The 12867-nt window shown below is 41.7% G+C and overlaps 1 protein-coding gene across 1 annotated transcript; it reads right to left on the reverse strand.

Moving 5' to 3' along the window:
* Window positions 1–4040: 4040 nt before the first annotated feature.
* hoxa13b (homeobox A13b) lies at window positions 4041–6273 on the reverse strand. The gene is made up of 2 exons (XM_029746811.1): window positions 5533–6273; window positions 4041–5237 (listed from the first exon to the last, which is right to left on the reverse strand). Exons 1-2 carry the CDS (start codon window positions 6176–6178, stop codon window positions 4996–4998), a joined length of 888 nt encoding a protein of 295 aa, XP_029602671.1. The 5' UTR covers window positions 6179–6273; the 3' UTR covers window positions 4041–4995.
* Window positions 6274–12867: the final 6594 nt, after the last annotated feature.

Below are 12867 nucleotides of genomic sequence, written 5' to 3' on the forward strand. Positions count from 1 at the left end.
GTATCCATTAGTGCACACCGTAGCAAAACTTTTTGCAATTGAAAACCTTTCACAATGAAAACGGGTGTTTTTTATTGGACAAGTTCAGGTTAGCCTCTCCCTTTTTCCAGTTTGTTTTCTTCTCTTTGGTTATCAGTGAATAGGACCCAGGTTATATATGTAAGACGCTCCAGTCCAGACTTGCAAAGTCCAGCGCCATAATTTCCCTCGACACCGCACCTATAGTGGGACCTCTCCTTGGTGGGACCTCTCCTTGGTGGGACCTCTCCTTGGTGGGACCTCTCCTTAGTGGGATCTCTCCTTGGTGGGACCTCTCCTTGGTGGGACCTCTCCTTAGTGGGACCTCTCCTTGGTGGGACCTCTCCTTGGTGGGACCTCTCCTTGGTGGGACCTCTCCTTAGTGGGACCTCTCCTTGGTGGGACCTCTCCTTGGTGGGACCTCTCCTTAGTGGGACCTCTCCTTGGTGGGACCTCTACTTGGTGGGACCTCTACTTGGTGGGATCTCTCCTTAGTGGGACCTCTCCTTGGTGGGACCTCTCCTTGGTGGGACCTCTCCTTGGTGGGACCTCTCCTTGGTGGAACCTCTCCTTGGTGGGACCTCTCCTTGGTGGGACATACTGAGTAATGTGGCTGTAGCATAAAGGGACAGTTCAGTGATTTTACATATTTACACATTTGTTTCCTTACCTTGAAAGCAGTCTATGGACAAGTGACTGCAATCCACACTTTTAGAATGCTTTGCCCCAAAAAATCAACTCAATGTTCTAATTTAAAACCAAGTCATTGAGTAACAATCCATTAAAGAGATGATTTGGGCCCTTTTAAACGAGACTGGACACAGTTGTTCCTATTGGTTTAACCTATTGGTTTAACCTATTGGTTTAACCTGTTTCCTGGAACTACTATACCTATCCCATGTCATGTTTTAAATATATAGTTGACATCCACGTGATTAGTCCTTGTATTCTACATCATGGGGGTCTTCTGATAGATGGAATGTTGACTTTTAAGCACGCATCACGCACGCATCACGCACGCAACTACACAATATTGTTATTTTTTTGCACACACATTTTGATATGTATGTATTACCATAGAGTTGTCTTTGCATTATGAATGTTTATACCATGGCATTGTTGAATACTCCTTTCTGATTGGCTTGAAGGGCATTCTAGAGCGTGCATTATTTCCCTATAATGCACGATATATTTGGACGGTAGAATTGAATGAGTATATTTGTACATGTTTTGTTTGAGCTGCTTTTGAAAGCAAAAGTCGAATTGAAAACAATATTGTTGAATTCTATTTTCATAATAGCACACTAGGACTGATGGTTTGGTTAGCTAAACTAGGAAGTCTGTTTGTTTGGTTACCACTGCAACTAATGTTACTGTAGCTATCTCGTTAACTTGCTAGCTACTTCAGTGGATGTTGAACACATTTATAGCGGCAAACTAACACATTTCTAGTGGCAAATGTGTTAAACTATAGCCATGGTATAAAAAGGATAATCAACTCGGTGCTCTGTGTTCTCTGGAAAATACTCGCTAGCACGTCGTGTAACACACTTTCCATGTCGTTCATTATTTCCATAGAAGCATAGCCCCTCGTTGATTATCCCTTATATAATGTATAGCTTGTATTTGGTTATTGTTGTAATGTGATGTTTTGCCTGATGAAGACCCTGTTCCGTGGAGACGCGTCCTCCTGTAGCCTGTCGATCTGCTTCTACCATACAGAATAAGGTATGTTTGTAAATAGTTCACAAAAGTGTTAATTGCACGACACAGGCCTGCTTGTCATTTTCTGAGTATAATTTGACGCCAGTCGGTAAAGCTTCAGTTGGAACGTTTGATTTGTCCTCCATCCTTTCAGTCATAGTTAGTGCTGTATATATAATACTGTAAAAAAATTCATTTATATTGCCCATCTTTTGATTTTAGGTATAGTCTATTGATTAAAGGTATAATCTCTGATATTTAACTATTTATTTAATTATATATTTGTTTTTCTGGTCATTTTATCCATAGAACAGCTATACCCTTTTTCTGCTGAATGAATATGAAGTTTTAAATAGTCTAGCCACAATACTTCTTCCCTTCGCGTTTCTGAGCATGTCCAGTTTCCATAGCATTACATTGAAAGTTGTTATAGGCTGATCGGAGATCGGACATATTGAGTAGAATTTTAACGATTGAGCATTTGATCATATATCCACAATAGTTTCTGCCTTCCTTTAAAAGTGATTCAAAAAACGACGGGCGCATCGAAAACCCGTAAATTTCTATATAGGCCCAGGTTGGAGATTCATTAAGGAATCTGTAACAAAACGTAATCAGATGACTAAATATCATGCACGCATTATTGCCAAATATTAGCCACATTTAAATCAGTGCATTAATTCCCATTTGGAGAAGAAAAAAAATACCCACAAGGCAGTACTACCTATAAGTGTCCACGACTGCAGTACATATTTAAAGTTCTCATTTGAGAAGACAAAAAAAAGTGTTTCCCTTTGGAATGTGTTTCACTCTTTGTTTTCTAACACACACATTGACAGTTTCGCTATTATTGCCATATTAAGGAAAAGCATATAAATATTACGTACATCAAGGTAAGCCTTTACATTTCCTATAGTACTCAATAGTGAATCGTTTCCATTCGGCAACATTTCTCACATGAAGAAATCTTGGATAAAATATCATTCCATGTTTTTCACCTGCATGGGTTAGGCAATGGTCGGAGCCATATATCAATATATACTGTACAAAAATATAAACACAACATGCAACAATTTGAACGATGTTACTGAATTACAGTTCCAGAGTGGCGCAGCGGTCTAAGGCACTGCATCTCAGTACTAGAAGCGTCACTACAGACACCCTGGTTCGAATCCAGGCTGTATCACAACCGGCCGTTATTGGGAGTCCCATAGGGCAGCGCACAATTGGCCCAGCGTCGTCCTGGTTTGGCCGGTGTAGGCCGTCATTGTAAATAAGAATGTGTTCTTAACTGACCTGCCTAGTTAAATAAATAATAATTAATAATAAGGCAATCAGTCAATAAATTCCTTAGGCCCTAATCTATGGATTTCCCATAGGTGGGCCTGGGAGGACATAGGCCTACCCACTGGGAAGACAGGCCCAGCCAATCAGAATGAGTTTTTCCCCACAAAAGGGAATTATTACAGACACAAAAACTCCCCAGTTTCATCAGATGTTCGGGTGGCTGGTCTAAGACGATGAAAACGCCTCATGTGGGGTGACACATGGTCTGCAGTTGTGAGACCAGTTGGACATACTGCCAAATTCTCTAAAATGATGGAGGTGATTTATGGTAGAGAAATGAACATTCAATTCTCTGTCAGCATGTCAATTGCACGCTCCGTCAAAACTTGAGACATCTGTGGCGTGGCGTTGTGTAACAAAACTGCATATTTAAGAGTGGCCTTTTATTGTCCCCAGCACAGTGTAATGATCATGCTGTTTAATCAGCTTCTTGATATGCCACACCTGTCAGGATGCGTCATCTTGGTAAAGGAGAAATGCTCACTAACAGGGATGTAAACAAATTGGAGAAAAACATTTGAGAGATATAAGCTTTTAGTGTGTATGAAACATTTCTGAGATATTATATTTCAGCTCATGAAACACTTTACATGTTCCGTTTATATTTTCGTTCAGTTTGACCACGGTTAGGCCTACACCTGAACTCATCAAATGCAATGACGCAGATCCGGCAGCAGATGGCAACATTGTCATCTCATCATTATCAGTAAGGCATTTCTCATACAATAGCCTAATGGTATTATAAGGGCTTATTGTTGCAAGCCTCTACAACATTAAAATTATAAAATGGAAAGCTGTTTGACTCGTTTTATCAACGCTAATCATACGTCTAATCGGCGTGTAGCCTACCTAAATTCAAGAAATTAAATTAAAAAGTTAATAAAATGTCCCCGACAAACATTATTACAAAATAAATGCTCATTACTAGTCTGACTTTTAATTTGTCTGAGAAAAAATATGAACAACGTAGTAATGGGGTTTCTCCAACTTTTATTGGGAAGAGCTTATTGGCTATATGTTTGCAGTCAAAAACAGGGGAAACTTTAAATGCAACTGTTCATTAATTGCAATCAGATGTATTTACATTTGTTATAATAGAAAACGAAATACAGCATTTTCAAACAATGATGACTGCGCAGATAACTGTTGCGTGAAACAGAGTTCAGATGATTATTCCTGTATGGGAGAAAAGACGTAGCCTACTCAGACAGAATAAAAACATCTAATCGTTTATAATTAACTGAATATTGACAGAATGCATAGGGTAAATGTAAAGCAATGTACTAATTAATAGCTCAATCACTATGTGATGAGAAATGTTTCAGCTTCTAAAATTAGATTCGTAGGCATAAACGATTTACGGGTTGCGCGGTATAGCGCTCTCACCAACATTTCAATATCAATCAATTCAGGGAATGTATACTCAAATTCAACGAATAATCTCAAACCCTCAATATCAATGCTGCACAATTTTTTTAATCATTAATTCTTACTCTGATGGAGCTAAAATAGAATTGTCCCACACAGATTTGAGTGTTTACGTTTCCAATTACAGGAGGCTATGTTCTTCTGAGTAGATATATCATATTTTAGGTTATGAGTTATTTAGCGTATTGTATTTGTAGAAAATTGTAGAAAATTATAAAAGCTATATGTCCGTCGAATAGAGTATGAGACAGAATATATAAACAAGGAGGAAGTGATTTCCCCATTTCCTTCAAACACAGGACATCGAATGGTTTCAATTAATTACGACAAGAAAACAAAAAAAAGGCCAAGTGGACCTCCAAAAACAGAGCCAACCCATGGCGAGCGAGAAGGAGACGCCTTATATTGTGTAATAAATTATAATATAGTTCATTTTCATTGAACAACCTTCAAGTCTCTTCTTTTTCTGTCTTTTTGTTTCAGTAGTTCCATATACAGCTAACTGGGACTCTTAAATTTGTTGACAACCTTCTTCTCTTTTACTCGCCTGTTCTGAAACCAGATAGTCACTTGTCGCTCTGTCAGGTTTGACTGATCAGATATCCTTCGTCGTTTGTCCTTTGTGATAAATTTATTGGCGGCATACTCCCTTTCCAGTTCTTTCAGCTGTACCTTGGTGTATGGCACGCGCTTCTTCCTCCCACGTCGAATAGAGCTGCCATCCCCTCCAGATACAGTGTCTGTGTGAAGAGCATAAACACATGCTTAATTAACCTAGAACCATCTGGAAAATTGCTAAAATCGTAGTATAGTTTCTAATAACGATGGGATATGTCGTGTCTATCCACAATTCACATTACGGTGACAAGATGGATGACGGTTTCTTCTAACGAATTATTAATATGCAAATTGTAAAAGGAAAAACAACGCAGGGCGAATGATGGTGTTTCTGCTTTTGATAAACTGAGGTTTATAATGTGGAAATATGCATAAGCTTGTGAAAACATTTAAGAATGTATAGCCTTAATTCCATACCTTGAATGGATGATTTCCATAGATGGTTTGAGTGTGGCTGGTCCTTAGCGCAGTAAACCGGCCCATTCCATCCGTTGGTGATAGCCCATGGCTGATAAGGCTCCACTGGCAGAAGAGGCTCATGCCTGGGCTCGGTGGGTCCGCTGAGGGTGGGTACCACTGGGACGTCCAGATAGCTGGAGACAGGTTGGTAAGGGCTGGAGGAGTAGCCTTGGTAGAAAGCGAATTCCTTCGCCCTGGACCCTGGGAACTCCTCTCCTGAAACGGATGTGTCCATGTATTTGTCCCCATAGGCAGAGGAGGGTTGCGCGCAGGACTTGACGCTGCCGTGTGACATCCTACACGGGTAGTAGCTGCTGCCAAAATATCCATACGGCAAGGACGCATTTGATGAACTTTGGGCTGCGGAACAGGGGCTGCATTGTTTGACAGCTTCGCCCATGCCAGGTACTGGCACCTCGCTCGACGTGTAGGTAGTGCTTGGAGCCAGGGACGTCGGATGCGCCAACAAATTCCTGCACTGATTTGCTGCAAAATTGCCTCCTGTGAACCCCTCCATGTTTTTATTTATCTCATCCAAACCGTTATCATACAGAAACATGACTGGGTCAATCCAGCGCGAATGGAGAAGTAATGACGCTGTCATAGCATGCCCTACATCGAGACAACCTGCTCTTTTAAAAAAATCCCCACGACTGAAAAAAGAGATACGGAATCTGGGAGAGTAACCGATACTCACGCGCCTGTGTGGACCTAAAGATCGCAAGGTTATTGGGCAAAGCCAGGCACGTGATATGCAAAGGAGCTGATAAACGTCTAGACTGCAGATAATGCAGCTCCATGCCCAAAGTGTTTATACTCTAAAACAATATAGCATTTAGGAGGAAAAGGACTACACGTTTTAAACAAGATGAACAGTTTCGAGATATCATACAGATAACCATAGGCCTACACTCCATATAGTTGTTATTCATGAATCTATTGGAATCTGTCTGATGTCATTCTTGGTTTATAGCCTAGCATTTTGCTGAGGAAACATCACATGGATGGAGACTGACATTTAAATACTTTTTGTCAAAATGCTGATAAAAACAGTAGAATGGAGATGCGGTGGACGCAGATTTATGTATGCAGCCGTTACGCATTTACATTTATCAACAGTTATATGGCCAAGGCAGTTTGTACGAAATATGGGTTGATTTAAATTAAATATTTTTTATTTTATTACACCGTGTATGGAAAATCATTAAACTACCTTCTAATTGACCAGAATGCGCTGAGCTTGGAAACAACATGCTGTTAGATAGGTTTTTTTTTATCCCCCCATTTTTTTATATACACGAAGTAGCATACATTTTGTTTTGGGCTAATAGGAAAATATCAAGGAAGAAGAAACTACATTAAAATGCTTTGGTGGAGAAATATCAGTCATTCAAACTGTAAAGGAAATCAAGAATATTCTGTGCGTAAAAGTCACTGAAATGTAAACCATGCATGCCACGGCAATATTCTGAAACACACTGCTATTCTAGCTGCTGTTCAGTCTCTTATAGGCTTTATAACCTACCGACAGAAAACAGCTAGCACACTATTTGGCAGCGAGCTCTTTTACACATGGGTTAGACTGCTGCAGGCCAAGGACAAGGTCAAGTTGAAAGTTAGTTGCAGTCAGTTGCAGTCCGTCTAGCCAGAGATGTTATTGTCATCCAACTACTGACCGTATGGCGTGAATTCCTTCAGGAGTCCTTCAGGAGAGGTGAGAAAACAAACAACTATATTGTTGAATAAACCCCTTGGTGATCTTTTGTCGATGTTTAAAGAAACCTCTGCGCTTATTCAGTAAATGCGGTAGCATTTCATAGTGACTTGGGGGGGTATGTATTAATTTGTCCATGTGAGCTTTTGGCAAAGTAGTGAGGAAATGATGTAATTGCAGAAACATGCTGAACATAAACATGTAAGGGCATCCGATCGGTTTTCGTGTTTACCGACATGGCATTTATCCAGGGGTAATATCACCTGGGTAAAGACAGGCCTGGCAAACTAGGAACTAAAGCCAATCCATTCGCATTTCAGACGTGGAAAACATTAGCAGACAATAGGAAACTGTGGTTTCAAAGACAAGTTCAACTGCACCATATTTTCATCTCATTAAGAATGAGAGAAACATTGTGCTGTCCCATGTTTTGTTAGGCATGTGGTAAGAGGCTATCTCAGTTAGGATACAGGTTACGAGAGGAACGAATTGAGCTAATCAATTCGAATCAATGACAAAGTAGCTGTTTGTGAAATTGCATTTTACTTGTGCACAAATATAAAATGTGAAAATTCGGCCTAGAAGAAAAAGAAAAACGGAGCTGGACTGTATCTTATTTTAAGTTAGAATGAGAAAAAGACTATAGGTTACAACATCCCCACTTGCTTTGTCTGTGACAGAGAACGAACGACACATTGCACTGCATTTCTTCCATTAGACATAGTTGCGTGGAATATTTGAATAACAATGTATTCGAAATTTTACAAGCAAGAACACCAATACAATAGGCCGAGAATGTGCCTTTTATGGTTGAGGTATTTGCAGGAGAAAATTAGCATTTGGTTGTGATACTGCACCAAAATGGCTTAACCTGTATTCTTCATAGCTATTCAACTGCCCACGTTTTCCCGGAATCACCGTTTCCAATATATATAGCCTGTCCATATATGTTTGAGGACACAAAGTAGACAATTGTGCTTATCTATTGAAATCTGTTTCCACGGTTTCGGTCGATGCTGTTAGCAAGTTATTCTGGAGGGGATGGGGTATAGACCCCTGCTTTAAGCATACTGCTATACTATACTGAAGTGTTTCATTCCAAACCTTGGGCGTATTGTCACCCAACCGAGTGGGCAGGAAATATCACAGCCTGATAATGGCTGCTAGTCACAGTCAGAACTCCTTCCCTTCTCGTCGAATGGAGCCGAGTTCAATGAGGCTGGGCTGTCATGTTAAACCATATGTTAGGCCTATGTTATTTACGCCTATGTTCATGCGGCTGAGAGAATTCAATGGTCGCAGTAGAGACATTAGCGGCCCTACCGCAGACATTGAAAAAGCGTCCTGTAGCTAGTCATAAATAAAGCAATGACGCGATGCTACTACCCACATCGAACATGGACCCCCAGTGCAGTGGTGGAGTGGGCCGGTGTGGGAAACGAGGGGATCTAGCCTATACTCCTATCTGCCATGATGGTCACACACTCAGGCTCTTCTTAGACAAATAATGGCTAGCCACACATTGGCTCTGGGCGGTGAATTTCGCGGTCAACAATACCGTCAGCTTTTCTATGCGGGACCAGTTAGAGGATATGTTAATACGCCATGTCGAGGCACCTTATCGTTTCTTATTTGGTAAGCTACTTTAATAAACTGGTAACATCAGCGTGGACATATAGCGCACACAGTAGAAAGAGGCGATACATTGGACCTATAGCGTTAACAAATAATATCTGGGTTCTTGTGTAAATGCATTCATCACAAGGCGGATAGATCAAGAGGAGATGGTAATCGAGGGTCAAGTAATTTTCAAAGACGCTTTTGACCCGCTGAAATATGAAAAAGGGTCCATAACCTCATAATCGAATGCGGTAGGCTATATAACTTTATAGAAATTCGAGAGGAAATCAACGATGTGCAAGTATCTACTACCACATATCTACAACACAAAATCTGTGTTCGTGTGTGTATAGTGCGTGTGTTATCCTGTGTGTGTGCGCGTCTCTTCAGTAGGGCTTCATAGGTGTATTTTTCGTTTCACAAAACAAAACACATAGGCTCAGATGATGGTAGAAGTAAATTAAGACCTTTTAATAATTAAAATGTGAAATCTATTGTTGGGAAAAATATGATATATTTTGAGGAATTTGAATACTTTAGGAATAATAGTAGTAGCCTTGCACGAGCCGGAACTGCCCATAGGACTGCTCATCTCCTGTTTCTGTAGCGCGAGACAGCTTGTACAAGTACACCCCCTGGACAGGATGCTAGTCTATCCCAGGGCCTTACCCCCCAATCTATCTCCTTAACGCTGAGTGTCAAGCAGAGACCCATTGGGTCACATTTTTACAGTCTTTGGTATGACTCGGCCCGGGATCGAACTCCCAACCTGCCAATCTCAGGTCCGACACTAACCACAAGGCCACTGAGGAATAAATAGGCCCACTAGAAAATAGGCCTAATACTAGAAATACTGTTTCGCGAATGATATAGACCTTAACAACAACGCCGAATCAGTATACCTCATTTTATGCATAGTTATTAGAACGTAGTTTTTTTTCTTCAAATAAATTGATGGTCTATTTAAGAACTGAGTTCAGAATGTGACTAAAACGTGTAGATCAGTGGCCGGTGTAGATGGTAATGTACACGTTTTGTTCAATCCAATCAACCGGTTTGAACTGCATTTCTTAAATATGATTGTATTGTTTATTATTTGGCTGTGGCTCATTAAGGATTTCTCTTAATTGTAGCAACCCACTATTTAGATGTTAATTGGCCAATAGCCTACTAGCTATAACTTGTCTGAGTATGACCCTTTAGAAGTTATAGAAATAAAATGTTCGTTAAGGGTACATTTTGAAATAGAAACATTTCAGAAATAATAGGCTATACAACCTTTTACAAAAATATTTTTAGTTAAGTCTAACACGTGAATATCAAACAGTGACGTTCTATGCAAATTGAATAAATACAATTATTAAACTAATAACACAACTACTAACTTTAACATCATTATTAAACCATTAATCATAATTATTATTATATTTGACGTCCAAATTGGCATTAATGTTGAAGTAGCGGTAATAGAACTAAAAGAATCAGCGAATGACGCGTCCTGTCTGATGAGCGTTGCGGAATTAAATTAAATTAAACAATACAGGCTTCTGCTTACTGACTAGTGTGTGTAGCTCGTTCGATAATACAAATACAATGACGTGAAGATACACCTTACGCCTCGTGCCAATTTATAGGAGAGATAGTGAGATTATATTGAAAAATGCATGTATTCCTCAGAATCTTGTTTTATTCCATTGAACAAAATCTCTAGAAAGGAAGCTAATATCACATTAAAATCCTTTAGCCTATTTCGTTTTTAAAAAGACTGGATCACCTGCTTAGTTTATAAATAGCGTATGTCATATACTGTAATTTTCAATGAGTGGACAGCCATTATTCATCCCTGCTAGTCAGAATTTGTGCTGGCATGGGATTTAATTCACCAACAGCAACACACATAAAATAGTGCTGAATTATTTGTGGAGACAAACCTGGTAAATAATGACCTTGATGCCTAACACTTGGGAGCAAAATCCTTACATTTCCCTAAAAGTCAGTCGCTTCCATAACCTCTGTATGAAAGTAGAATTTGAACAAAAAAACACAAACTTCAGAATATGCAGAGGGGGAAGAGGTGTCAGTGAGGTTGGCTGCTGGTCGGTAGACTACAACCTACAGAGGGGGAAGAGGTGTCAGTGAGGTTGGCTGCTGGTCGGTAGACTACAACCTACAGAGGCGGAAGAGGTGTCAGTGAGGTTGGCTGCTGGTCGGTAGACTACAACCTACAGAGGCGGAAGAGGTGTCAGTGAGGTTGGCTGCTGGTCGGTAGACTACAACCTACAGAGGCGGAAGAGGTGTCAGTGAGGTTGGCTGCTGGTCGGTAGACTACAACCTACAGAGGTGGAAGAGGTGTCAGTGAGGTTGGCTGCTGGTCGGTAGACTACAACCTACAGAGGTGGAAGAGGTGTCAGTGAGGTTGGCTGCTGGTCGGTAGACTACAACCTACAGAGGCGGAAGAGGTGTCAGTGAGGTTGGCTGCTGGTCGGTAGACTACAACCTACAGAGGTGGAAGAGGTGTCAGTGAGGTTGGCTGCTGGTCGGTAGACTACAACCTACAGAGGGGGAAGAGGTGTCAGTGAGGTTGGCTGCTGGTCGGTAGACTACAACCTACAGAGGCGGAAGAGGTGTCAGTGAGGTTGGCTGCTGGTCGGTAGACTACAACCTACAGAGGCGGAAGAGGTGTCAGTGAGGTTGGCTGCTGGTCGGTAGACTACAACCTACAGAGGCGGAAGAGGTGTCAGTGAGGTTGGCTGCTGGTCGGTAGACTACAACCTACAGAGGTGGAAGAGGTGTCAGTGAGGTTGGCTGCTGGTCGGTAGACTACAACCTACAGAGGTGGAAGAGGTGTCAGTGAGGTTGGCTGCTGGTCGGTAGACTACAACCTACAGAGGCGGAAGAGGTGTCAGTGAGGTTGGCTGCTGGTCGGTAGACTACAACCTACAGAGGTGGAAGAGGTGTCAGTGAGGTTGGCTGCTGGTCGGTAGACTACAACCTACAGAGGCGGAAGAGGTGTCAGTGAGGTTGGCTGCTGGTCGGTAGACTACAACCTACAGAGGCGGAAGAGGTGTCAGTGAGGTTGGCTGCTGGTCGGTAGACTACAACCTACAGAGGCGGAAGAGGTGTCAGTGAGGTTGGCTGCTGGTCGGTAGACTACAACCTACAGAGGGGGAAGAGGTGTCAGTGAGGTTGGCTGCTGGTCGGTAGACTACAACCTACAGAGGCGGAAGAGGTGTCAGTGAGGTTGGCTGCTGGTCGGTAGACTACAACCTACAGAGGTGGAAGAGGACACACTCCTATTCAAGATCACACCATTTCAATTCCCTTTTCTCTAACTGCACTGCATTTGTAGTCACAGTAGATTGAATGCACATCTACCAATATTTTTTAAATAAGAGTAAAGTCCACGACACGTACCAGTGACCCCCGAAGATAAACAAGCAGTAGGTCTATGGGGTGAGGGTGCAACCAGCAACATCCAATTTGCTCTGCCTCTTCCTGAGACAGTGGTTTCATCTCAGATTGGACCCTATTCCTATTACCTGTGACCAGGGCCAATAGGGCTCTGGGGAATATGGTGCCATCTGGGACAGACACACTCTGTAGAACTCCCAGGCTCTGTAGCTAACCCAGAAACACCCAGAAGGACCTTTCACTTTGGCCTGTCTGGCCTGGTTGCTCTGCTCTATAGGATCTAGGACCAAAGTGGTGCTCTGTTTGTAATAGCTGCCAAGCAGATAACACAGCACTTAGTCTCCAGTGCTTAATGGACTTTTTATGGGCTAGTCTTGTGATCGTGTGACCTATGGCATCCTGGCCTCTGTGTCTCTTGGTAAACTAGATCAGAAACATGCCGCTCTCTCCTTTTGTCTTGGGAGAGCGAGAGAGAGTGAAAGAGAATCCTACAGTTTTTCTATTTCCATCAGAAAGCAAGGACCTCCTTGTTGACCATTTCACCCCTT

Source organism: Salmo trutta, unplaced genomic scaffold, assembly GCF_901001165.1.
Source record: "Salmo trutta unplaced genomic scaffold, fSalTru1.1, whole genome shotgun sequence".
Lineage (NCBI taxonomy): Eukaryota > Metazoa > Chordata > Actinopteri > Salmoniformes > Salmonidae > Salmo > Salmo trutta.

Bases quoted from the DNA above. Each gene is read 5' to 3' on its own strand.
- hoxa13b (XM_029746811.1), bottom strand. From the start codon at position 6,178: ATGACAGCGTCATTACTTCTCCATTCGCGCTGGATTGACCCAGTCATG. The intron at 5,238-5,532 runs GTATGGAATTAA...CTCTTCACACAG, and splicing joins ATGGAAATCATCCATTCAAG to ACACTGTATCTGGAGGGGAT.